Source organism: Hemiscyllium ocellatum, chromosome 10, assembly GCF_020745735.1.
Source record: "Hemiscyllium ocellatum isolate sHemOce1 chromosome 10, sHemOce1.pat.X.cur, whole genome shotgun sequence".
Classification (NCBI taxonomy): Eukaryota; Metazoa; Chordata; class Chondrichthyes; order Orectolobiformes; family Hemiscylliidae; genus Hemiscyllium; species Hemiscyllium ocellatum.
Genome location: NC_083410.1, coordinates 48988602 through 49016082, shown reverse-complemented (window position 1 = coordinate 49016082; position 27481 = coordinate 48988602). Strand labels below are relative to the sequence as shown.

Sequence of the window (27481 nt, the reverse complement as noted above, 5' to 3'; positions counted from 1 at the left end):
ATGAAATAATGGTTTCTAGCTGCAGGTCAATGAGTGTATAATCCATTCAAATCACCAAGTAAACCACTCTCAGATTCTGTCTTTTTATGCAAGGATAGTTCCACTCGGAGAAGTTAATAAACTATATTCCTTATTTCCATTAGAGTTGATGAAATTGAATTTTTTTTGTTTTGTGGAGATAGTTATCTGCTATTTCTTCATTCAGTGTAGGATATGATGTGCTTTCTTCATGTTTAGAGGAAATAAAACTCCCCTGGAGTTTAACACTTCGGCGCGGGTAGCCACAAGAAATTTGGTCAGTTTTGTTTTTTTCTCACGACAGAGCAGACATTATTATCTGCTAGCTTCAAAAATTATGACATTGTCAATATAGCTAAAAGAGGGGAAGCATGGGGGAAAGAGGCCAGTGTATGCAAAGCTTTACTAAATAAATGAAAAACTTCAGAGTGAAGTCTTCCAAAAATATGACTTTCTTACTGTTCACTACAAAGCTTGTTAAATTGTATAACCATAAATTTTAAAAACCAAGAGAATATAAAGATATGTGTCAGCTTCTGCCTACATGACTACCCAACTGCTAACCTTATTGCATTTGATTTGAGAGGAATATATTCTCTGAACAATATGCAAACTTTAAAATATCTAGGGTTGAATTTCATATTTTTCAGCAGAATGATTGTACTGAGATTTTTTTGGTGGGTTTATTTACTACAGTACAGCCATGTTTCTTATCCTGTCTTACTGAAATTGCCTCATTAACTACATACCCTGCTCCATAGCATCCCTCTTGTCAATTCGAGCCCCATTTTACCTGGCACAATTCACAGAACAACTTGTTCTCTGGATATCCTAGAATTGACATTCATCCCTGACACTGGAGTCTTTAAAAAGCTGCTGTACACCAGGGTGAGCACGGCAAGTGGCAGCTGCCCTGCATGCTCCCTGACATGTGCCTTGGACATGACAGACAAGGAATAATGGGTACCACATTCTGGGCTGGGACTTGTATGTCCGACTGGAAGGAGTGGTGCACAGCCCTCTTCCACCAGGACCAGCAGAGGAAGCCACGATAGCACACTATGCCAGACTGCTCTGGGTTGCAGCCTGGGTCAGTGCAGTCTCAGCCATCTGGTGAATGGCCCAGCTTTGTAGGAAGGTGCTTCTCCACACAGTGATTATAAGTGATACCAGCCTCTCTTTTATACCACATATTCACTCTATCCCTGTACCCATGCCCATCAAGGCTCTGCCACTCTCAAGTACCTGCAACATCTTCTCTCATCCACTTACTTTCAACCACTCCAATCTCTGAAAGCACGAGCTCTCTGCTCCCTCCCCGAAGCTTGTCACCTGCTTTCATCTCCATTAATGCCTGTCTCTCTCGCTCTCAATTCAGGAAGACAACAGCCACCAGTAGGATAGAGATAGTCAAGGTGGGTGACCCGCCTGACATTTGGCTCCTCACTTGTTACACCTTGATGGCCCCCAATGGTTGACCGACCCTGTCCATGCCAGTGGACTGGTATCGAAGGCTGCCCTTGACTTATTGTTCTGGGATCCCTGAGATAAAGCTATTATCTTAACTGAGGATTGCTGACTTCCATGACAATTTTCGTGACATTGTGTCTGTACTAAATGGCAAAGCAATACAGCAACACTGTAAGCCTGGTATCGCTGGTGGAGGAAGCACGGTTCAAAAAGGGAAGGCAAAGCAGTGCAAGACAGGGATATTAAGAGCATTCAGAGAGGCTCCGATTGAGTGATTACTGTAACAGGAAGCAAACAGGTTGAAGCTACAGCCTCGCCCAGTCCATGAACTGGGTGCATTTCCCTGACTGTACAATGTACTTGCAGCAGCATTGAAGTGACAGATGCCTGTGCAGCCTGAGGTGCAGTAATGATGTGAAGAGTCTTGTAAGTGGATTGGAGATGTGCTATTAGGAGTCATAGAGACTGGCGCATATTGGATGTCAATGTCTGTGGATATGGTGAGCATAGAGTGTGCCCTGAGATGTTGCTGACAAATAGCGAGCTGAAGTTGTCATATAACCTCTCTGACGTCCTTAAAAAAATACATTGCAAAAAACTAGGCATCAAGTATTTAGTTAAGATAGGAATCTGAATATTGATGAGGTGAATTGTGGCATAATAAGGCACTTAACAACTTCCATTAATTAGCAATGCAGTGGCATCTAGTGAAAAACTTGCCACACCGCTCTGGAGCTGGATAAAAGAATGAATTGCTTGCAACATCATTTTCGTCCTTTCCAACTTCTTGTCAGATTCTTCCACAAGTCTCACCATACTCCATGTTGTTCATGTCCCTATAAGTTTGTCTGTGTCTTTAGACTCAACATTACAGTGCACAGGATCACAGCAGCATCATGTAGTTCAAAATATGGTCCAACATCTCATAAATAATGTCCTCACAACTCTGCATCTACAAAAAAGAACAATCAAACACATGCAAACATTTGACAATGTATCAGAATCTTCCGTGATAAAATAAAATCTTGCAATTTCAGTGCCATTTAAGAGACTTCGCTTTGACCACGACGTGGTAAACAGCTGGCGAGTCCATCAGAGTGAGGCCGAGGCATTGTGACAAAGTTCATGGTACACTGTATCAGCGGGCAAATGCGTTCATGATCTTTCAACACTTCTGATAAATGTTTCACTTCTTCACTAAGTTTCCTTATTTCCCTTTTTAAAGCAGTATTTTCCTGTTCCAATCTTTCATATTCCTGTTAAAAGAGAAACACATCTTAAATAGGGAGAACTCAAAAGAAAGGGTAAACTCAAGTATATTTATCATTCAACTTAATTTCGACAAGGCTGTCTGAGAATTCTCTCACTTCCAGCAACTTTGCTGGAATCCAAATGAAATGGTTAGCTACGATCAAACGTATATACCTTCATGCAAGTGGTTTGCAAGTGTAGTGCTAAAGGTGTGCAATATTTGACAGAATTTTGAGAAAGAGACAGAAATTGTAAGATCATAACCATTAGCTAATTATCAGCAGCTAATCATTAAGTTTCACTGATGCAAACAGAGAAAAAAAACAAAATGTAGAGAGAGACAACAATGAAGGGTAGGCAGTGGGGGATGGGGTAGCTAAACTAAAAGGGGAACAGATAAAAATAGTGAAATAAGTAGTTTCACAGGACAGAACCTTCCCCAATTTCTGAGTTATATTTTTTGGATCCACACTTATGAAAAACAGGTTACTGATTTGCTCAAACTCAAAATTTCCTGAGCCTTTCCAGTTGACCCCAAATATAATTCTGGTGAACACTCCTTGGAAAGGCTCAGGGATGTCAAGACCTGAATATTGAAGGAGGTAAAGCCAAAATTCTCTGTGCTGTGGTCTCTATCTTCTCTGACCCATAATGGAGCCAGTTTAGAAGCCAAGATGTTCGGTCACGTGATGCACACCTCCCTTTAGAAAGAGAAATGAGGGAGTGGGGTAGAGGATGTCAATCTGAGCAGGGAAAGAACTGCATCCCAGAAGGTAGTATAGTATTAGTCCCTTTAACAGGGAGCAACACATGCAATTTTGGAATTGCTACCGAGACCACCCCAAATCTCCAATTCTAAATATCTGACAGATTCTAGCTACACGAGGTAAGCTGGTGGACATGGACTTGTGGGTACCCCAAATGCTATGTTAATAAGGGTGCTCTTTCATTGACTACAAACTCCAGAATGAACAACACTGGAGAAAATTGATGGTGCATTCCTGGCATAACCATCAGGAATGGAGCCCACAAACTTTCAGTCAGTACTTCCTTGGAGATTAGTTGATAAGGAGATATGGTTTGAAAGTTTCACTAAACTTTCTAGATGCTCATTTTAGCGGCAAGTGAGACCGAATGCCCACGCTAGCAGGATGTGCAGAAACGGAATTCTATTTCAGATATTCATCCAGTTTTCATGTCTTGTAGCAGGTTAATACTACAGACACCTGTTAACTGTAATGTCCAACAAAGACATAAAACTACTGTTACTTAATCAAACCTAATATACAAAAGGAAAAAAGAAAAAAAAACTTAATTTTTTATAGCCATAAAACCTAAAGGCAAAAGCAGGCCATTCAGCCCATCGAGTCTGCTCTAACATTCAATGAGATCATGGCGGATTTGATAATCCTTGACTCCACCTTCTTGCCTTTTCCCCATTACCCTGGTTTCCCTTACTGATTAAAAATCTATCTATCTAAACATACTTAATGTCCCAGACTCTACAATCCTCTGAACAATTCTACAGATTCACAACCCTCTGAAAGAAGAAATTCCTCCTCATCTTATTCCGGGGTGATGCTCTCGAGTCCTAGACTCTCCTACAAGGGGAGACTCCTGCATTTAGCCTGTCCCACGTTGCTTAAAATGTTGCAATTTCAATCAGGTAATCTCTCATTCTTTTATATTTCAACAAGTACAAACCCATTATAACTCAAGCTCTTCCCCATACCTGGAATCAGCCCAGTGAACTTTCTTTCCATTGCCTTCAATGCTGCATATGCTGCTGAGGAGACGACTTGCCTAATGTAATACTAACATTTGCCCTTCTGGGAAAAACTAGAACCAGGGTCAATAGTTCAAAAATAAGGGATCTCTCATTGAAGATGGAGATGTGCAGGTGTTTTATTCCTCAAGGGGTCACTAAGTCTTGTAGAATTCTATTCCCCAGACAGCAGTGGAGGCAGGTCAGTGAAATAGGCAGCAAAATCCTTGGGATGTGTATTGGCAGTAGGACTGAAAGTGAAGAGGTTACCTGCTCCTAGAAAGTAGGTAGCCAATTTCCATTACTAAAAGTCCAGTTGGTAGTCATTTTACATTGACATCAGAAAAAGGAGACTACCAGTTAACTCAATGCATTCCCCACTCAGTGAGGGAACAGGGGTGATGCACCATTGTTAGAATCCTTGCTGATTTTTCATTATTTTTATTTTATCAATTTTGAATTGAGCTGGAAATGATTTGTGAACTTCTGACAGCTTTTGGTAAAAAGGGAAAAAACACACCAAACAAGCTTTGTTTGTTTGTGAGACCAAGTCCGTTTGCTTACTGTAGCTAAGCCTTGAATTAAAACAGATACAGCGACTCCAGGAAGGCAAAGAATTTAAACAGATAGCCAAAATTATTACTGAGGTTGGTAACTGGAATTTGGTTCCAGCAAGTCTGGAAGAGACCATTCAATATCAGCTTGAACAAAGGGTAACTGAGGTTTCATGAAGAGCTAATCTATCAGGGCAGAGCCAGAATTAAAGCGGTTTTATTGAACCATGCTTTCTGAGAGATGGTTCGGAGCTGCTGAATAAGTGAAAGCTCCCTGCTAAAGCTGTTACACCAGTTTTTGGAAACCCACAGAGCAGAAAATTGAGTTAGAGATATTGTGGCCATCGCCTGGGTGAACTGAGATGACCTTGATCACCATTTCAGTTAAAAGATAGCCAAGGAGGCCACATTTACCTCTATAAAACACTGTTTTATATATTTTTTTCCAACTCCTCCAAATATTCCACTAGATGCTTTAAATCTTTATTCAGCGGTGATTCCTTCTCAACACCAAAAAGTAGTTCAGAGAGCAGAGAACCTCAAAACAGACATTATTATAGAGTCACAGATTCACACAACATGGAAACAGACCCTGTGATCCAACTCATCCATGCTGGCCACGTTTCCAGACTAAAGCAATCCCACCAGTCTGCATTTGGCCCATATTCTTCTAAACCTTTCCAATTCATGTACCTAGCCAAATGTCATTTAAATGTTGTAGCTGTGCCAGCATCTACCACTTCCTCTGACATTCCGCACACAAACCGCCCTCTATATGAAAAGGTTGCCCCTCAGGTCTCTTTTAAGTTTTTCTCCTCTCACCTTGAAAATATGTCCCTTTGTTTTGAACTCACCCACTCTAGTGAAAGGACCTTTACTATTCATTTTATCTATGCCTTTCATGAGTTTATAAACCTCTATAACGCCAATCTCCTATGCTCCTGTGAAATAAGTCCCAGCCTATACGTCCCATCATTATGATACAAATCCTCTAGTTTTGGCAACATCCTGGTAAATTTTCACTGAACCCTCTGCAGTTTAATAATATCTTCCTATAATAGGGCAACCAGAACAGAATGCGGTACCCCAAAAGTGGCCTCACCAATGTCCTGTATAACCTCAACATGACGTCCCAATACCAATTCTCAAATGGTCTGAGCAATGAAGGAAAGTGTGTTAAAAGCCTTCTTAACCACCCTATGATGCAACTTTCAAAGAATCAGGTATCTGAACCCCTAGTTGTCTCTGTTCTGCAACACTACCCAGGACCTACCATTATTTGTACAAGTTCTGCCCTTGTTTGTTGTACCAAAATACATTTATCCAACTTAAACTCCATCTGCCACTCCTCAGCCCATATGCCCAATTTCTTTTTTAAGATTACCTACCAGTGTGGAAACAGGCCCTTTGGCCCAAGTCCACACCGACCCTCTGAAAACAAGATCTCTCTGTAATCTTAGATAACCTTCTTCACTCTCCACGATATCACTAATTTTGATGTTATCTGCAAACTTACTAACTATGCCTCCTATATTCTCATCCAAATCATTTATATAAATTACAAGAGTGGTCCCAGCACCAATACGTGCGGAACATCGCTGGTCACAGGTCTCAATCCCAAAAAACAACCATCACCCTCCGTCTCCTACCATAAAGCCAATTTTGTATCCAATCAGCAAGTTCTTCCTAAATCCAAAGTGATCTAACTTCACTAATTAATCTATCATGTGGAACCTTGTCAAAGGCTTTATTAAAGTCCAAGTAAACAATATTTACATCTCTGCCCTCAATCCTTTTGGTTACATGCTCAAAAAACTCAATCAAGTTTGTGAGACATGACTTCCCACACACAAATCCATTTTGACTATCCCTAATCAGTACTTGCCTCTCCAAATGCATGTAAATCCCCTTTAGGAATCCCATGCTACAACTTTATCAGCACTGATGTCAGACTCACAGGTCTACAGTTCCCAGGCTTCTCCTTACAGCCTCTTAAATAAAGGCACATTATTAACCATCCTCCAGATCCCAGACTCTTCAAGAGATTCACTTGATCCCAGCTGCCTATACCTAATAAATGATCCTTCTTATTCTTGAATAGAGCCTCAATATCTTTACTCATACATTGTCCCTTACTCCTACTAGCCTTACCCTTCAATTTAACAGGAACATAACACCTCTGAAATCTCATTATTTCACTTCTAAAAGCCTCCCACTTGACAGTCATCCTTTTTGCTCCGAACAGTCTACACCAATCAATTCTTTTATCTGTATCCTATAACAATTCCTCTTGAACACTGAGAAACCCTGCTTAATATACAATTCATTCTTGGTGCCCAAGATCTGGCTGCCACCATTTTTCTTCTGAGAGGCTATCCCCCTGAATAGAACCCAAAACAGTATATCTGTTTGAGAGAGAAATAACCACAGGAGACTCCTGAACTACCTTCTTACCTCTTCTGACAGTCAGCCATCTACCTTACGGAATCTGCAATGTAACCACCTCTCGAAAACGATTAAGCATCATACTCTGTGTCTCCTGCATGCTCCTCAGTGACTCTAATTGCCTCTCTAGCCAATCCAAGCAGTTTGAAATGAGATGGATCCAAAAACACTTCCTGCAGACACAGCATCCAGGGATGGTCAACTGTTCTCTAATCTTCCAGTTCCGACAGGAGGAACACAACAAGCCATGGACTGCCATAATTCCCCGTTAAAATTTGCTCACTTAGATTTGACTGAAAAGACCCCAATTTTCTCAAGTTAGTGTGTCGACAGCAATTAGTCTACAAACACTAATGTAGGGAGTACTTAAAAACTATATCCTATAGGAGAAGGCCTAAAAGAAGTTCTAAAAAGAACTTCTCCTCAAAAAAAATTGCCCTTTCCTTACCACAGATTTTAAATTTCAAGCGTGTAAAAAAAAAGCACTTAGCTGAAATTCCCAGCAAATGAAAAATAGTTTCCTTTTCAAATTCTCTATCAGTCAGCTTTCAAATCTCCAGATCGGAGTAAAGGAATATCAATCCCTGATCCCGGTCCATTATTTAAACTGCTAATATCAAAACTTCCACAAACAAGTTGAAAAGGTCAATCTCCTGGAGTTCCGTGCAACAATAAAAGCATTCTCTCTCTAGTGCCATCAACGCCTAGAGAAATACGTGGACAGGCCTCTCCAACAAATCCTGTGTAATCCAATTTCTCCGCCCTCACTTTTTTTTTCTTTTGGACTATAAAAGTTCCAAGAAAAATTTTAAATGAAAGATTTTCTGCTCTAGAAAAACCAAAGAGGAAAATCTCAAGGAAAACTTCCAACTCAGGAGCAGCTGCAAGATCCACACTACTCTCATCCTACAATTTTTTAAATTGCTTGTTCATTATTCTGTTCCCCTTGTTACACGTGCAATTGTTTTGATCTCGCTACAAAATTGATAAAAGGGAAAAAGAATGTGTGAAAACCGACAAGAAACACATTGCAAATCTTTCCACAGATACATGAAAAGGAAGATAGTGAAAATAAACAGGTCCTTTCAGTAAAAACAGCAAGAGTTTAGAATGAAATAGTAAATGGCAAAGCCATTTTACAAATACTTGGTATCTTTCTTTGCAGTACTAGCCACAAGAAACATTCTGGAAACAGTCTGAATCTAAGAAGCTAGCATGAGTCAGAAATTGGTATTCATGAGAAAAAAAGATATTGGAAAATTAAAGGCACTAAAAGTCATCAAATCTCCAAGATGTCATGGCTTTCCTCCTCAAGTTTTCAAAGATGTAAGTGTAACACCTGTATTAAATTGATGTTACAGAATTTCCTATGATTCTGCAATGGTACAAAAGAATTGAAAGATAGCAAAGCTAACCCCACTATTTAAGGAGGAGGAGACAAAATAGGAGATTAATTAAAATCTAGTTAGTAGGAGAGAAAATGCTAGGTTCTATTATTAGAGACTGAGGTGGAATTGTATCCTCCTTTGTGCGGTGTGGGAAATGATGGTAAAGGTAGGAAAATACAGTGAGAATGAACTTGGTGTTGAGAATCATTTTTTCAATTTTCCCCTAAAGTTTTAAATGATAACTTCAGAATCTCACTATGGAGCAGCAACTACCTTAGTTGCAAGCATTTGCATCCTATTGTTATAAATAAGGTGAATTGAGCTAACAAATATAGGGAATGCTGGACAAACTCAGCAGACATGGCAGCGTATGTTGAGAGAGAAAACCACAGAAGCTGCCACACCTCCTGAGTTTTTCCAACATTCCCTGTGTTTCTCTTTCAGGCTTCTAGTATTGGCAGTACTTCAGTTCTGCACTTCATTTAATTGCCACTTTTCAATTTTCCGCCCCTTCCCTCAGAAACTAGATGACACAAATTCCTGATTAATTCTTAGGTACAGAGGTAACTTGGTACACTAGTGCACGAGTCACAAAATGTTAGTATGCAGGTGGGATGCCTTTCTTCATGATAAGAAAAACTAAATATAAAATGAAGGGTGTTATGTTTCCATTACATTGGTGAAACGACAGCTTGAATACTATGCGCTGATTTGACCCCTTATTTAATGTAGCAAGTAAAGAAGTTGGAAACAGTTCAAAGGAGGTTTAAGGGATTGATTTCTGGAATGAGTAGGTTGTTTTGTAAGGATAGGGTAGACAGGTTTGGCTGTTGTGGATGTTTCCTATTGTGGGTGAATCCAGAATCAGGGGCACCGTTTTAAAATTGAGAATTTCCTTTTCGGACAGAGAGGAGGAGAATTTGTTTTCCCCTCAGAAAGTTCTGCAACTTTGGAACTCTGTCGTAGAGGGTGTGGAAGAGGAGTACTTTAACATTTTTTTTTAAGGCAGAGGTAGATAAATTCTTGTTAGGCAACAGAATCAAAAGGTTATTAGGGCAGACAGGTTTATTGAATTTGAAAAACAAACGTATCAGCCATGCTCTTATTAAATAGCAGAGCAAGTTTCAGGGGTCCACTGGTCTATTCCTGCTCTTCTTCCTTATGTTTTATATGACATGCGAGTCAGAGCGGGTACTTGGTAGGTGCAACCTGCGAACTGTTTGTCCTGGCCATCATTCAACTGCGTCTTCACCACAACATTCCCGCATGGTCACCAGCTTCCTCGCTATCCTTCAACCACACAACTCTGTGGTGGCAAACCACCAGCCTCAACACGTCATTGTACCACTCTTGGACTAATGTAATCACCACTTCAGCCCTTCAACAGTTTAGTTATGACTTCAGGGATACCCGTGACTTGCATGCTTCTGCCAAGTTGCTTTGCACGCAGGGACACAATCTTATAGGATGTATCGTATGGCTCTCCTTTTGATCATTCCATCATTGGTAATCCAATCTCCTAAGTTTGCAATAGACTGAAACATTGCCATGAAATCACCGAGCATTGTCTAGGATAGTAATAATCTACAAGAGGCAGTGTGTTTACACCTTTTTCTCAGCGACCACTGAGCTAGGAGAGAAAATGGAGAGGTGAACTGCCTATTGAATATCTTCCAGCCTTGAATGGCAGCGTGCTCCCTCAAAAGGCTGATACATAGAACAAAATACATCATTCCTTCCAAAAATGTATGGAATCATCAGTGATTCTACAGTTTCCCACACAAGGTGGGTGTAAGTGCAGAATGATGCCTGCTGGCCAGACCTTACCACAATCCCTCTGTGCTATATTTTGCCTCGGTGTTGTCCACATTAAAGTGCAACGCCTTGACTGTAGTCATCAATGTCATGGTTCCCTGGCATCAGAGGCTATTTATAGTCAAGGAGTCAATTACTCAAGACAGAAGAGCAATGCTGTCCCTTGGTATGTCTCACAACCAGGTTTGACAGCAAAGAAGACATTAGAGCAGATATTTTAGAAGTGTAATGAGGATATATTTACAAAAGTGAAAGGTTTTTGTTTGAGTGTAAGAACAGGAACTTGGTGGTTTTTCATGTTTTCCATTCCTTGATCCAAAAGCTGTTGCTTAGGATTGTTGCTCTGTATGGGATGCGGAGTTGGAAAGTAGATTGAACAAGTCATTATGGAGTGGTAACTATTATACGGAATGTATATGGATGGCTTCAACTGGCTTGTGGGTTTTTGTCAGACAGCAGAGGTGTGGGAAGTGATTATTATAATGTCAAAAATACAGGAGTACGGTGTTTTGTAGAAGAATGATGCATGTTGCTATTGCCTGGTTAAGGGTCTCAATTGGCAGTGGCATAACAAGGATATCCATCAGCCTACCCTTGGCAGGAGTTAGAATAGCAGGGTCCCCACCTCCCACCCAGCTGCCCAAGTAAATGCCACCTTCATTTCAAATTTGCATTAAATTCTGCCCATTAGCTCTGTTTCTCTCTCTCTACAGATGCGGTTAGTATTGCCAGAATATTTCCAGCATTTTGTTTTCATTTTGGACTTCCAGGATCAGCAGTATTGTTGAATCATCTGCAATCTTTTATATTGCTGAACAGCAACTCATTGCAATTAGGGGCTGTAAATTGTTAATTTGGTTTTCTACTGCAGGATTAACATAATTTCCTTGAAAAGCTTCACCTTCTAATTGAGAGAAGCAAGTAATAATGAATATTCAAGTTAGTGTACCTAGTCTCTGATGATGGGGAACCTCACTCACTGGCTGTGTAAATTGGAAAAACCACAGCAGTACTGACAATGGGTGTGACTTCCTGCTGCAAGTGTGTAAGACAAGTACTCAAACTTCCCCCAAATGTCAAAATCTAATCAATAACATAACCAGGATCTCAAAACTAGAAAAGCATTTAGCATTTCATGCATGTTTTACAATCTAAATTTTTGTAATTTATTGGTAAGTAAGTTTTGTGTTGCTGTGCTGACTTATTTTTTGTAAAATACAAGTTGAATTTATTCATTCATTTCATTTACACCATTATGTCAGAGAAATATTTTTACCACACTGTCTAAACTGGATTTAAACCCAAAGTTTATACCTAGCTCACTCACTAATATATCAAAAATATACAATTCACATGCCTCTCCATAGCGCTGAAAATATATGGCCCAGTTGGTTACTCAAGGATCTTACTCACTAGTGACCTCAACTAGAATATGTTGTTGGGAAGCAGGAGCTCAAGGCACTATTGCCATATCGGGGGTGACTTTCTGCCTCAGAAGGACACAGAATACAGCACTGGTAGCCAAGTGTCAGCCACAGCACCACTACACACTCACTAAGGCTGAGAAACTAGCCCAGTTATCACAATGCATAATTAACCTGATAACATCACAGAAAGTGTTAAATGTATTGCTGATTGGCTGCGTCTCTCGGGTAGAGTCCACATTTGTACAATACTAGTACCTTGCTTGGTCAATTCAGCAGGTAACTCAAAGGTCAGGCGTATTCTGAATTGGCAGTTTACAGAAAATGCAGGCAGAAAATACAGTGAATTATGATTCAATAATGCAAAAAATATCATGCAAGGTGTTGTGATGCTGTCTTGAACTCCCTAGTGGCAGAGAAGCAGAAAAATCCTCTGGCGCTAAGAGGTCAAGATGCCAGGTAGATAGACTCGTTAACAGGACAATGGGAGCAGATGGCCATGATCAATGTCAGGAGTCTAGCCCCAAGGTGGATGTAATGTTGCAAGGTCAATCACACAAATGCCCATGGTTAATGACTTCACCTTCAAATATCAAATCCTACAATTGTACCATTAGCTTTACAAGCTGGTCAATTCACAACACTCCAAGACTCATTTTTCAATGATGATAATTCAAAAGTAACTTTTAAACTTTTGCCTCACCCGTACAGTACAAGCCACTGACCTACAACATAGCTTGCATGGATGGTCAGGTTAGCAACCATGTCAACACATCATCCAACAAGACATTCACTCATTGATTTCTCCCTCACCTGTAGGACAGGTTATGTGATGGTTTACCACCCAAGCTTGTGCATTTTTAATTTCGGATACACAAGAATGGCAACCTGGCCAGGGAGTGATCGAAGAGAAAGATCAAGCAACATCAGTGCAGAGAAAAATCTTCAGATTTCAGGTCAATGATCCTTTATCAGAACTCTGTTTCTCTTAGATGTTGCCTGGCCTGCTGAGTTTTACCCAAATTGTCTGCATTTATTTCAGATTTCCAGCATCTGTAGTATTTTGCTTTTGTATTAATGAAGGTAGAGCACCCTCACATGCTCTCACTCTCAGCCACCAGTTTAAATATTGTAGAGGATAGTTCAGATATCCATATATAATGAGGTAATAGGGTATGATTGGGTTAAAGTCAAAAGTGTGGCACTGTAAAAGTATAGCAGGTCAGGCAGCATTCAAAGAACAGAAGAGTCAATGGTTCGGGCATAAGCCCTTCATCAGTAATGTGGAGGGGGAAGGGGGTTGAGAGATAAATAGGGGGTGAGGGTGGGGCTGTGGAAAGTAGCTGGGAAGACCATAGGTGGAAGGAGGTGGGGGCGTAATAGTGATAGGTTGGTGGGGAGAGTGGAATGAACCGGTAGGAAGAAAAATGGACAGGTAAGACTGGTCAAGAAGGTGGTGCCAAGTTGGAGGACTGGATCTTGGGTAAGGGGGTGTGGGGTGTGGGGTGGGGGGGGGAGTGGAGAGAAGAGTTGGAATTTGAAAATTACTGAAGTTGATGTTGATGCTGTGTGGTTGAAGAATCCCAAGGCGGAAGATGAGGCATTCTTCCTCCAGTAATTGGGTGGGTTGGATTGGGTTAAAGCCAAGGCAAGTCATAAAAGGTAACTTAGATACCAGACTGGCAGACAACATATACTCTGTTTGAGAGGATTCAGACAGGAAGGTGGGTGAAACAGCCTACAGAAAGATGCTAATAGGAACGTACACAAAAATGCTCGGTATATTGGCAAGTGCACTACAATTGGGTATAGTAGCATAGTAAGTATGTTGCTAAACTAGTAATCTAGAGACCTAGACGACTATTCCAAACCTTACCACTACAAATGGTGATTTAAATATAAATATAATTAAACTTAGGATCAGCAATGGTGGCTACCAGATGGTGTTTGGGTACTTAGGGACAGGAGTAGGTCTTTTAACCCTTTGAGAAATAAAAACAGATAATCTGCAATTTAACTCCATATATCTGGCTTTGCCACACATCTTTTAGTATCTTGGCTACTAAAAGTCCATCTATTGTTACAACCAGTCCCAGAGCAAGGTTCCCCAATTTATTATGGCTTCAGATGTGAAACCCCAAATTGTTAAGCTCCCAACTGAGGAGGGGCGAACTTGGTCTCCTTTTACCAACTGACTGCTCAGTTGACTGCAACAAGTTTAATTTTAAAAGGTTCCTTTCCCTTGTGGAGGTCTTTCTCCCAAACCAAAGGAATTTAGGATTTCACATGATCCAATTTAACCAGGTTTTCTTCATCAAACAGAAGAGATTGCTCTGAAGAAGGGTCACTGGACTCAAAATGCTAACCGTTTCAATTCCACAGATGCTTGTTGCTGAGTTCCTCCAGCAATTTCTGTTTTTGCTTGAGAACAGAGAGTTTATTAGTTACTAAACGCAAGAAGAAATAGTGATGCAATATACATATTATGAATAATAAATAATCCCAAAGAAAAAGATAAAAGCTTAAAACTATATGAGTTAGCCTCAAAGTTACTTTGATGACTAGACAGAAGAACATTGAGGCATTACAACAGTTGTTAACAGAAGCATTGACATTGGTAGTTAAATAGTCAAATTGGGAGGTGAAGGCGATGTTTGCATGCTTGCCTTTATTGGTCAGTGCAATGGGTATTGGAGTTGGGACATCATGTTGACGCTGTAAAGGACATTGGTTGGACCACTTTTGTGTAGAGTTCTGGTCTCCAAACTATAGGAAAGATTTTGTTCAACTTGAAAGGGTTCAGAAAAGATTTACAAGGATGTTGCTGGGACTGGAGAGCTTGAGAGGGTAAATAGGAAGATAGGGAGAGGTTAAATAGGCTGGGGTGTTTTGCCTTGGAGCATTGGAGGCAGATGCGTGACCTTATAGATGTTTATCAAATCATGAGAGGCATAGATAAGGTGAATAGCCAAGGTCTTTTTCTCCCAGAGTAGGGGAGACAAAAACTGGAGGGCATGGGTTTAAGGTGAGGGGGAAAAGATTTAAAAGGGACCTAAGGGGCAACTTTATCACGCATAGGATAGTGCGTGTATGGAACAAGCTGCCAAATGGAGGTGCTGGAAGCTGGTACAATTACAACATTTAAAAGGCATCTGGATGGGTACATGAATAGGAAGGGTTTACAGGTATATGAGCCAAATGCTGTCAAGCAGGACTAGGTCAGTTTAGGATATCTGCTCTGCTCAAATGAGTTGGAGCATAGGGTCTGGTTCCATGCTGTATAACTGACTATAAATTCAAGCTTCTTGGTTTGCATGTCAATTGAAATTCTTTGGTGCCCTTGCAACACTCAGTCAGAGAGTGCCTACTCTCCTTTTATACCTGAGGTGCGGGGGTGTTTAATGGCTGTCTCAAAGTTGTGATTTTCATAGCACACAGGTCCACACTAGGATGCCAAGCTACTAACACAGATTAGTTAACCCACATTTTTTAAGCATATTTTCTGTATATCCCTGAAAGGGTAAAGCATAAACCTGTTCTGAAGGAAATGACTCTTCACTGAGAGGGGGCGTGAGCAGTCATCCTAGTGTTCTCTCTTTTTTTTCATCTTTTTAAGTTTTCCTGAATCTGTACACGTGTAACATTCCAGAATTTCTCTCCAGGTAGCCACCGGATTTATATGCAAAGTTATCTTTGCTCTATTAGTCCATTTTAAAAAAAAATTGGAATGCAAGTTTAAAATATCCATAGGCGACCTGAGGTTGTGATCAGTGATCATGACATCGTCTAAGTTTGAAAATTAGAAACTGACGTGGCAAGGATTACCTTTTGCAGCAGAGAGAGCTCCAAATTTCCAATGAATGAAGAATTATTTCCTAATTTGACTCCTCAGCTGTCTGGCTGTAAAATTTTAATTGTACACCTCAATTTAGGAAAGACATAAAGGCTTTTGAGAAAATGCAAAAATGAATTATGAAAATGGTCCCAGGGATGAGAGACTTTAGGTACATGGCTAGAATGGAGAAGGTGGGGCTGTTCTCCTTTGTGAAGGAAAGATTAACAGGAGATTTGATAGAGGCTTTGGAAAATAAGGAGTTGGGACAGAGTGGCTAACATAAAGATGCCAGGCCAGACAATGTGTTGTTAACTGGGAAAATCAGGTTGGTAGCAGATCTCAAGGAAGGAAGTTGTGGAATGTCTATAACATGTTTTTTGCAAAAGCATGGTAGAGTCCACTAGGGAACTGGCAATTCTGGATGTGGTGATGTTTAATGAGGCAGACTTAATTAGGGAGTCGAAAGTGAAGGAACCCCTTGGGGGCAGTGACCACAATATGATAGAATTCACCCTGCAGTTTGAGAGGAAGGAGCTAAGAATCAGATAGAATGGTATTACAATAGAGTAAAGGCAATGGCAAAGACATGAGGGAGGAGCCAGACAGAGTTGATTGGAAGAGGAGCCTAGTCGGGAAAATGGTGGAGGAGCAATGGCAGGGGTTTTGGGGGGTAATTTGGGAGCTCAGCAGAAATTCATCCCAAGAAGAAAGATACAATGCGAAGATGATTTTTGGGAAGCCTTTAACAACCAGCAGAAGATCATTTTAAAAAGCAATAAAGGGAGGGATAAAAGATGAAATATGAGAGTAAGCTAGCAATATAAAAGAAGATTGCACAAGTTTTTAGTTTTTATCTAAATGGACACTGGAAAATATCATGCAAAATGGAAAACATAATGGAAAATGCAAATAAGTAATTGGGAACAAAGAAATGCCAGAGGAACTAGGTACTAGTAGAAGATAGCAGCAACATACCAGGGCTTCAAGAGAATCAGGGGGTGGAAGAGAATGCAGTTGCCATTACTGCTGAAAGGTCTGAAGGTGGGTGAATCACTAAGACCAGATGGACTACTCCTCCAGGGGTCTTAAAAGATATAGTTGAGGAGGTTGTACAGGCTTTGGTGGTGACCTTTCAGGAATCATTGGAGTAGGACTAGAAAATAGCTAATGTAACATCATGTTTAAAAAGTGAAGGAGGCAGAAGACAGGAAATTTTAGACTGGTTAGCCTGACTTTAGTCCTCAGTAAGATTTTACAGTCTATTATTAAGAATAAGATTGTGGAATACTTGGAAGTAGATGGTCAAAAAAAAAGTTGCATCCGCCTGGCTTTGTCAAGGTAAAGTCTTGTCTGACAAATCTGTTAGAATTCTTTGAGGAGATAACAATCAAGTTAGACAAAGGAGAGCTAGAGAATATGACCTATTGGATTTCCAGAGGCCTGTAACAAGGTTCTGCATAGGAGGCTGCTAAGTAAAATAAAAGCCTATGGTATTAGGGGCGAGGTACTGGCATGGATAGAGGATTGGCTGACTGGAGGAAGTCAGAGCATAGGGTTAAAGGTTTTTTTTCAGGATGGCCGCCAGTGGAGACTAGTGGAGTCCTGCAGGGGTCAGTGTTGGGATTAGTAAGGGGAACAAAGATTATAGGGAGAAGGCAGGAAAACATGGCTGAGAAACAGATCAGTTATGATTGAATAGCAGAGCAGAGCCAGCTCAGTGGGTTGAATGCCCTAATTCAGTTCCTATGTCTTATGGTTAGGGAGATCTGTTCTTATTGGCAGAAGGGTTGAGAACCAGAGGACATCAATTTTAAAACACTGATTAAGTAGTAATGGTGGCATAAGAAAATATGCAGTGAGTGGCAAGGATCAGGAATGCATTGCCTAATTGTGTAATGTAGGTGGATTCTAACTTTTAAAACTTGCACTGAATTCGTAGATGTAGAAAAAAGTGCTGGCCTATGGGGAAAGGGTGGTCCTGCTGCAGAGAGCCAATATAGAGATCGGGGTGAAATTACAGTGCTGTAATCATGCTTTGATTCTATTCTTCTAGTTAGCATTGTAGCTGCCCTCCAAATTGTCCTTGCAGCTTAACTGTACATGGCCAAGTGGATTGTGGCCAGGACACCGGCCACTGACCTGCATGAGACTGCATGTTGCGTTTGCTTGCAAACCAGCTGGAAGTTGAGGGAGTGAAATCCATTCAATGCATGTTACGGTTGACATACGGCACCCACGAAGCAGTATGCATGGAGTCAATGATGTTTTGTACCATAGGGAAGCCTGAATCCTCATGTAGCTATGTGCTTGTTCTACCTTCTTCTATCTGGCAAAAGAGTGAAAGGTGTTAAGACCTGTTGGAATACAGAGCCTCAGTGACCACTCCTAGGTATCAGTGGAAAACAAACTGGGAGATATTATGAATGTTGCAAGACCCAGGCTGGAGATACTCAAATTTGTATACATTCATGGCGACAGTCACATTCACAGCCACTGTTTATCAGTCACCCATGTGGGACCTCATCAACAGTGGAAATTCAAATAAATTTACACTGGCCTTAGCATCTTCTCCCTGTCCTGAGGTTGCATTTTGACTTCTGCGGTGAGGACATCCATGTAACTCACCCTTTAACTGCTTTCTAATCACCCTGTCCATGCCCCTTATAATACTACACACCTCAAAAGTCACTTCCCCACTCAGCCTTCTCTGTTCCAAAGAAAACAACCCAAGCTTATTCAGCCTCTCCTCATAGTTAACCTGCTTCATTTCACACAACATCCTGCTAAATCTGCTCTCCCCCCATCCCAGTGCAATCACATCCTTTCTACTGTGAGGGTACTAGAACTATGCACTCCATCTGTGACCTGACCAAAGTTTTTCACAGCTCCAACTACCTTCCTACTCTTACAATCTATGCCACGACCGATGCAGACAAGTTTCTCATATACTTTCTTAACTATTAACACGTCCTGTCAAATTCAGTGATCTATGGACATGTATCCCTCTAATCTTCCTGGTTTCCTGCCATTCATTGAATACTTGCTTGTGTTGTTACTTCTTCCAAAATTTCATCACCACACACCCTTCAGGGTTAAATTCCTTCTGCCAGTGATCTGCTCATCTGATCAATCCATCTGTATCCTCCTGTAATCTAACACCATCTTCCTCACTATCAACAACCCAATCTTTGTGTCATTTCCAAATTTTCTTTTCATTCCTCTCACATTTTCTTCTATAATCATTTATATATATCACAACCAGTGATGACTCAGCACCAACCCTTGTGGTATGCTTCTGGACACCAGCCTCCAGCTACATAAACAACCTTCTACCACCCCCTTTTATCTCCTACCACTAAGCTAACTTTGGATCCAATTTGCCAAGTTACCTTGGACCCTATATGCTTTCACCTTCTTTCTCAATCTCCCATGTGGGACTTTGTCAAAGGCTTTACTGAAATCCAAATAGACTATATCAACTGCAATACCTTCATCGAGGCACCTGGTCACTTTGAAAAATTATATGAAACTGTGTTAGGCATGACCTCCCTCTGACAAAGCCATCCTCACTATTCCCAATCAAACCTTGCCTCTTCAAATGGAGATTAATACACTCCTTCAGAATTTTCACTAACAGTTTTCCTACCACTGATGTGAGACTTACTGCTCTGTAATTCTCTGGTTTAACTCTAAGATCCTTCTTGAAAAGTACATTAGCTGTTCTCTAGTCCTCTGGCATCTCCCTTAGTACCATTTTACTATTTGGTCAGACCGTTGTAATTTCCTCCCTTGTTTCCTATAGCAGTCTAGGATACAACTCATCCGAAGTTGGGATTCTGTCCCTTTTTGAACCCGCCAAAACCTCAAATACCTCTTCACTCCCTATGTCAAACTGCCCGTAAGGGTAATAGGCGCAGAAATCTTCATAACATTTAAGAAGTACTTAGAAGTGCATTTGCGATGCCAAAGCAAAGGCTTTGGGTCAAGTGTTGGAAAATAGGTGCTAGTTTTGACTGGCAAGGACTCAATGAGCTGAAGGGTCTTTTCCAGTGCAGTAGATCTCTATGACTTCGTTGAGAGATTCAAGTAATTTGGAAGCTACTGCTGTCTGCAAATTACATACGGTCAGGTTCACAGGAGAAGAGCTAGTTGCATAAAATGAACAACCGAGTTGTGTGACAAAGCTCTGGTTGTAAAGTGCATCATACTGCAACCTGAGCTTTCAATGGCTTCACTATCAGTGGGCTTTACATATTGAGGCAATGGGCCACAAGAATCAAGAGATTTGGATAGACCTATATAAAACAGTTAAACCCACTATCGCTATGGTTCCCAATTGTTGGCACTTGAAGAATATGAATGGGGGATTAAACCTGGTAGGGGTGGTGGTGGTGGGACTAGGGTCAATAATTTTTGTATCTGGCTCTGCCTAGCTTCTCGACACATTGCTGCTGGCTATTGCTCAATCAATTAATTACTAACCTTTTGATAATTCTTGTTGCAGCACTGGTAAGGTACCTTCCTGTTGCTAAATATACACCCACTGGTACAAAGTCAAAGTCAGGGCGACTGATTTCATGATCTACTTACCATGCGTACTTCTGATGGATATTCCCTGCACTCTCACTATTACTCCCACCAAACTGTTTGGCACAACATGCATCAGGGGAGTGCACGTATGGTATTGGTTTTCCTGTGAAGACAAATTAGCAACAGTGGTGCTGGAAAATTGACCTCAATGGAGTGAAGTTTTGTGATCCTCATGTATCATTCGTGCTTACTAATTTGCATATGAATGAGAGAATGCCGTCCATTCCATGGGGGTGCGTAAGAAAGAATTAAGCATTTATATATGTGGTCAAAGTACAAGTGGCTATTTGTCCTAGAAGAGATTAAAATGAACTATATCAGCTAAGTCAATTGAAGAAGCAGATCATTCCGAGCACAAATGGGAAATGAGTCTTTACTGCTAAAGATGAAGACTTAAGCCATTCCAAAGAACAATTTAAATCTATTTTCATCCAACCACACAAAGCCCAGCAATAGGCTTCATATTTTCCTTTATGTTCCCTGGTTGGTACACAACCCAATTCCTGTGTATCTAGGTGCCACAGTGGGCAGTACCTGGACTTCCAAAAATTGGTTTATCATGATCTTGTTAGAAGTAAAGATCAGAAAACAAATTGATAACAAAACAATTGGTTCAGCTCGAGGAGCTAATGTCTGGAATCTTCCTCCTTTGTGTAATTTAGCTGGTCTCACACACAACGCAGTAGAAATATTACAAGACCAGCCTACCAATGCAGACAATCTGTCCAGGATTACACCTTCTTGCCGAAGCAATTCCCAAAGGTGCAAAACATATTACATCTCACACTGCTTAAAAGCATGTATAATCTACAGAATCAATGCCTGCCCAGGCATTCCTTTTGGAAAATTTCTAAGAAACTCACAGGTGGTGTATTATATGGTAAGAACAAGCTTCAAACATAATTCGTATATATTTAGTAACGAGTCCAATCGTTCAGCTGCCTGATGCACTGCTGCTGCTTCACAGAGCCACGGACCCAAGTTCGATTCCAGCCTCGCGACTGTTTGCGTATAGTTTGCACAATCTTAGCAGGACTTATACACTTAATGGTAAGGTCCTAGGGAGTGTTGCTGAACAAAGAGACTTTGGAGTGCAGGTTCATAGCTCCTTGAAAGTGGAGTTACAGGTAGATAGGATAGTGAAGAAGGCATTTGGTATGCTTTCCTTTATTGGTCTGAGTATGGAGTACAGGAGTTGGGAGATCATGTTGCAGCTGTACAGGACATTAGTTAGGCCACTGTTGGAATATGCATGCAATTCTGGTCTCCTTCCTATTGGATAGATGTTGTGAAACTTGAAAGGGTTCAGAAAAGACTTAAGGATGTTGCCAGGGTTGGAGGATCTGAGCTACAGGGAGAGGTTGAACAGGTTGGGCTGTTTTTCCTAGAGCGGAGGCTGAGGGGTGACCTTATACAGGTTTAAAAGATTATGAGGAGCATGGATAGGATAAATAGGTGAAGTGTTTTCCCTGAGGTCAGGGAGTCCAGAACTAGAGGGCATAGGTTTAGGGTGAGAGGGGAAAGATATAAAAGAGACTTAAGGGGCAACATTTTCACGCAGCGGGTGATATGCGTATGGAATGAGCTGCCAGAGGATGTGGTGGAGGCTGGTACAATTGCAGAATTTAAGAGGCATTTGGACGGGTAGATGAATAGGAAGGGTTTGGAGGGGTATGGGCCAGGTGCTGGCAGGTGGGACTGGATTGGGTTGGGATACTTGGTCGGCATGGATGGGTTGGACCGAAGGTTCTGTTTCCATGCTGTACATCTCTATGACTCTACTGCTCTGTACCAGCCACACAAGCAGATCAGAAACTGATAATTCTGTGTGAGTAATCCATTTTCTCATTCCCTAAAACCTGTCCACCATCCACAGGAAACAGGATAGGGGTGTCACTGAATACTCCCGACTTGCCTGATGAAGTTAAACAACATTCACGAATCTCAGGACCATTAAGAACAAAGCAACTTTCTTGCTCGATACCTCATACACAACCTTAAACAGTTATTCCTCTAACACTGATGCATATTGGCTGGAAGATGCACTGCAGAAACTTTCTAAAATTCCTTTAACAGCAACTTCCAAATCTATGATGTCCATCACTTGGAAGGTAAAAAGCACCATCATCAACACCAGAACACCACCAGCTATAAGATCCCTCCCTCCCTGTTTTCACACACCATCAAGACTGGAATATATTGCCCTTCTTTTATTGTTGCCCCAGACACACAAAGAACTCCTTGAAGAAGTTCCTCTGCATGTCACATTGACCACTGACAGTGAGAAGCGATAGATGCTTAGAGATGCTATAGTAGGAGTGCTACAGTGATCTTTGCAAGTCAAGAACCAGCTTGGAAGAGAAGTATCAATTCAATTGTTCTCAGCAGTGACAACACCTTCATCCTGTACCTACTGTTGGAGAAACTGCAGGCCTGGAACCAATGAGGATAATATTCCTAAAATCTGTATCCATAGAGAAATGCCAAGAAGAGGATCACCAAGAAGAACAAGGACAGTATTATCACTATGGGAACACCACCACCTGCAAATTTTCCCCAGATTACACAAACAACTGTGACTAAGAAATATATTGGTGTTCGTTCACTGTTGTGGGGTTAAATTCTGGAATTCCCAAATGCTGGTCTTGCAGGTAATGGCCACATTCCATTAAGGACTGGAAAAATTATATTTCTAAATGAGCTACGGAAGTGGGAGATTCCTTTGCTTCTATAACAATATTGATTATGCATTTATCTATACTACAATATTAAAGATACCCTTTAAGGAAAATGTATTTTGTTCTGATTTTACATAGGTAAAGTAAGAGAAGATACATGTGCATAATTAAAAGTTTAAGACTTGTCATGTTACATCTTTTAAGGTGTCTAAATTTGAAGAATGATAAGTTTTCAGAGAAAAATAACTGAAGTGAGGCCTTATTTATTAAATAATCAAACAGTAAATTAACTGAACATAAAAATAAACGGCAGAAATGAAAAAATACCACTGAAGATACTAGGCAAGACAAGCAAAATATTTGGAGAAAAGCAGAGTTAATGTTTCAGATTGATAACCTATTAGCAGAACAAATTCATTCAAGAGGGTTGAAATATAAAAGCACCGTTGTGCTACTGAGACTTTATAAAGCTCTGGTTAGGCCCCATTTGGAGTACTGTGTCCAGTTTTGGTCCCCACACCTCAGGAAGGACATACTGGCACTGGAACGTGTCCAGCGGAGATTCACATGGATGATCCCTGGAACGGTTGGTCTAACATACGAGGAACGGCTGAGGATCCTGGGATTGTATTCATTGGAGTTTAGAAGATTAAGGGGAGACTTAATAGAAACTTACAAGATAATACATGGCTTGGAAAGGATGGACGCTAGGAAATTTTTTCCGTTAGGCGAGGAGACTAGGACCCGTGGACACAGCCTTAAAATTAGAGGGGGTCAATTCTGAACAGAAATGCGGAGACATTTCTTCAGCCAGAGAGTGGTAGGCCTGTGGAATTCATTGCCGCAGAGTACAGTGGAGGCTGGGACTAAATGTCTTCAAGGCAGAGATTGATAGACTCTTGATGTCTCGAGGAATTAAGGGCTACGGGGAGAATGCTGGTAAGTGGAGTTGAAATGCCCATCAGCCATGATTGAATGGCGGAGTGGATTCGATGGGCCGAATGGCCTTACTTCCACTCCTATGTCTTATGGTCTTATTCATTCAGTTAGTATGTTATAATGGAAGAAAGAGTAAATAGACAGCCAATTAGTAGATTTTTTCTGATGGATTGGAATTTATCAAAAGTAGCTCTGAAGACAAAGGAAGCTTCACAATTATGATCTAACTAGCAACTCTATCCTGTGCTACATTGCAGGCTACCCTCCCATGCACTAACAAGGCCTCAGAGATCATAACATGGGGAAAGATTGGTGTGGTGGTTGCGTTTGGCATCTTTCCTTGTTTAAAGAGAGGGGCGAGGAGTGACCTGACCAACATTATTAAATGTGTTAAAGGGTTTACCAGTGTAGACAATGCAGAAGTCCAGTGCGAACTTGTGGTGAAGCCTTGTGTAGATCCCAATTTGGAGCCCAGCATGGACCAGAGTCAGCACAGCATGGATTGGAGATGGAGCCCAGCTCCGGGCAGACTCATCACCTTCACCTGCTTTTATACTTTGTTTCTTTCTCTGCTTTTTAAAAAATGTTAACATTACTTACATTCTGTGGATAGCATCCATCCCAGTGTGATCTCATGGCAGCGACATCATTGGAATAGGCAAGATGGCATTGAAGAATAGCAACAGAGTTCTGTAGCATAGTACAGCGAAGGGACTCATGCTGGTGATGGTCTCTGGGGTGGATGCCCATGGCTAAGCACTTAAGAAAAACTGTAATGCTAAACTTTTAATTTTATTTCTTTATTTTCTCCTTTATACATAAGATTTTGTACCTAGGTACCTTTGTACCTAAGATGGCACTAAAGAATTGCAAATTTGTACACTTTTCACAGTACTCCTGCATCACTGTACTTGAATACATGTTACAATAAACCTAATTCTAATATGAAGAAAAAGCTTCCAAAATTTGTGGCAACCAAAATTAAGAATAAGCCAGTAACCGAAAAGACATTTAGGAGAAACCTTTTTGTTCAGTGAATAGGTAAAATATGGAACTTTTCACATCACAGAAATGGTTCAATGAAACAGGTTCAAGACATTTAAGGGGAAGTTAAACAAATATATGGGAAGTAATTTGAAATATGTTGACAAACTGAGATGGAGAAACATGACAGGAAAACTGAACGCAACATGGACTAGATGAGCTAAATAATCATTTTCTGTGCTCTAATTTCTGTGGAAGTGGTATATAAAAATGTCCTACTTAGATTAATATTCAGAATTCCTTGTTACTAAAGCAATGAACCACTAATTAACACTGCCACATGTTTTAATACTTCACAAAGAAATTAGGTCTACAAATATAATGACCTTGATTTTTAAGTCAGAGGTAAACCTTTGCTGCATTCCTAGGGGGAAGTAAATCCTTCTTTAGTTAAGGAGACCAAAACTGCAGTCCCATGAAAGTCCAATATAATTGCAGTAGGATTTCTTTACTTTATTCTCCAATACTTCTGTGATGAAGACAAATACACCATTTGCTTTCCTAATTGAACCTGACTGCCAACTTTGTCATTAATGTCCAAGAATGATTAACAAGAATAATAAGGTTTTCATATTGATTGTGGGCGTATCTTATGTTAAACTATATACTATTTGTAACCCATGCTTAAGCAGATCTTGAAATGATTCACATGGTTACAAAAGCGAAAAAGATTAAAAAAAACGAGTCCTGCATCAGTGAAGATATCACTCTGATCAGCATACATTTCTAAGAAATTGCATTTTTGTGAAATCCACAAAGGAAATAGGACTATATGCTTCACAATTCCAACTAACTTGTTAACGTTATTGCCAGGCAGTGTTACATTTGAGTGTATAATTTTGAATAAATACTATAAGCTGGATAAGGAATCAGAGAAGACAAGGCTTGTATAAACTGATACAGAAGGTGTGAAGAGCTCAGGATATTTTAACTGACTACTGAGTACGAATGATGTAGCTGTGAACATTTGCCCCAAACGGTCACATCTATAGTTGGGGCGAATCAGGTCAATTAAGCTACAGGGACAAGGCAATCTTAGGTTTTATTAGTCAGAATCCTAGCTCGATTTGCATTTGACTCTCTCCCACGAATCTTTAAATAATGTGGTTTGCAAATGTGCAGTCCGGATACCGTAAGTCAGATGCAAGAAAATTCCTCAGGTTAGCAGGAAATGTTTAAGCAAATCTCAGAAACAGTCGATGAACTCAGCATATTGTTTTGTCTACTTAAATTTCACGTTTCAGCTTTACAATTTTGATGAAATTTACTTAAATAACTGACTACCAGATAATCATAATAGAGTTTGTTTTTAATATTAAAGGTTACGTAGCTAAGGATCAAAAAATGCCAAGAAGTGCAAGTTAATTTTTGATAACATTTTGTTATGTCTAACCGCACCGTATTCACTGTCAATTAGTTTTATTGCTAATCACTATTTGCATAGTGTTATGAAAGAGTTAAAATTCAAAGGCCCAACCACTACCAGATCTGTTCCTTTGCATTTTACCTCGTGTAGTTTATCTGCTTTCTGCGTCTGTTTCTTCCGACTTCTTTGCGCGGCAATTCGGTTTTTCTCTCTTCTCCGAAGCCTCTTGTTATCGCTTCCAAAGTCCTAAAGTTCAAACACGCGATTTTGATTTGAAAACGTGCTTTCGAACAAACAGTGAGAGTCAGCCGGGGCACTGCGGAATTGCAACCAGATTGGGAACATATTTTCTACTGACCTGCGATTCCCGGTCTGTGGAGCTGTCGTTTGCTGGACTATGCACAATTAATCTTGGAGAGTTTACTTCAGACATGACACACAAGTGAGCACATACGTGCAAAGAGAGACAGCAGTAACCGAATGCAAGAGGAGATTCGAGAGCAGCTTGCGATCAAACACCCGGATTTCCCATTGAAACTGATCTTAAGATCTAGAGGCGAGAACTGCTGCTCGTAATTGAGTTCAGGAAACCTTTTTTTTGTGTGTGATGCAATTATAAAACTAAAAGCAGTTCTGAGAGTTTCACTTTGTCAGAAAACATTTTCTTCTTGGAATGTGCTCGCAACATTGCAGTAAGTCACGTGCTGTGGCTTATCTTTAAGGCAAGAAGGAATCTCAAAAAAAACGCGGGTGGTCTGCCTCCAATTCACAGGACTATTCAAACTTAATTAACGTTAGCAAGAAGACAACTACTGAAAGTCATTGTTTTGACGGGCCACCCTCCAAATTTGAAGTAAAAAGAGAAAGTGCTGGAGACACTCTGCAGGTTGGAGCGAGAA

At 40.6% G+C, this 27481-nt stretch overlaps 1 protein-coding gene across 2 annotated transcripts; it reads right to left on the bottom strand.

The window, feature by feature from the left end:
- Positions 1–465: 465 nt before the first annotated feature.
- On the bottom strand, positions 466–27481 carry batf3 (basic leucine zipper transcription factor, ATF-like 3). Of its 2 annotated transcripts, XR_009645077.1 has the most exons (5): positions 26941–27481; positions 26724–26828; positions 20556–20658; positions 18105–18291; positions 2671–2744 (listed from the first exon to the last, which is right to left on the bottom strand). XR_009645077.1 is itself a non-coding variant. In XM_060830902.1 (3 exons), the coding sequence occupies exons 1-3, from the start codon at positions 27013–27015 to the stop codon at positions 2532–2534; spliced, it is 393 nt and encodes a 130-aa protein (XP_060686885.1). In that variant the 5' UTR covers positions 27016–27481; the 3' UTR covers positions 466–2531. The 2 variants fall into 2 exon arrangements, 1 of the variants encoding a protein (XP_060686885.1); XM_060830902.1 differs by lacking the exons at positions 18105–18291; positions 20556–20658 and having other exon boundaries at positions 466–2744.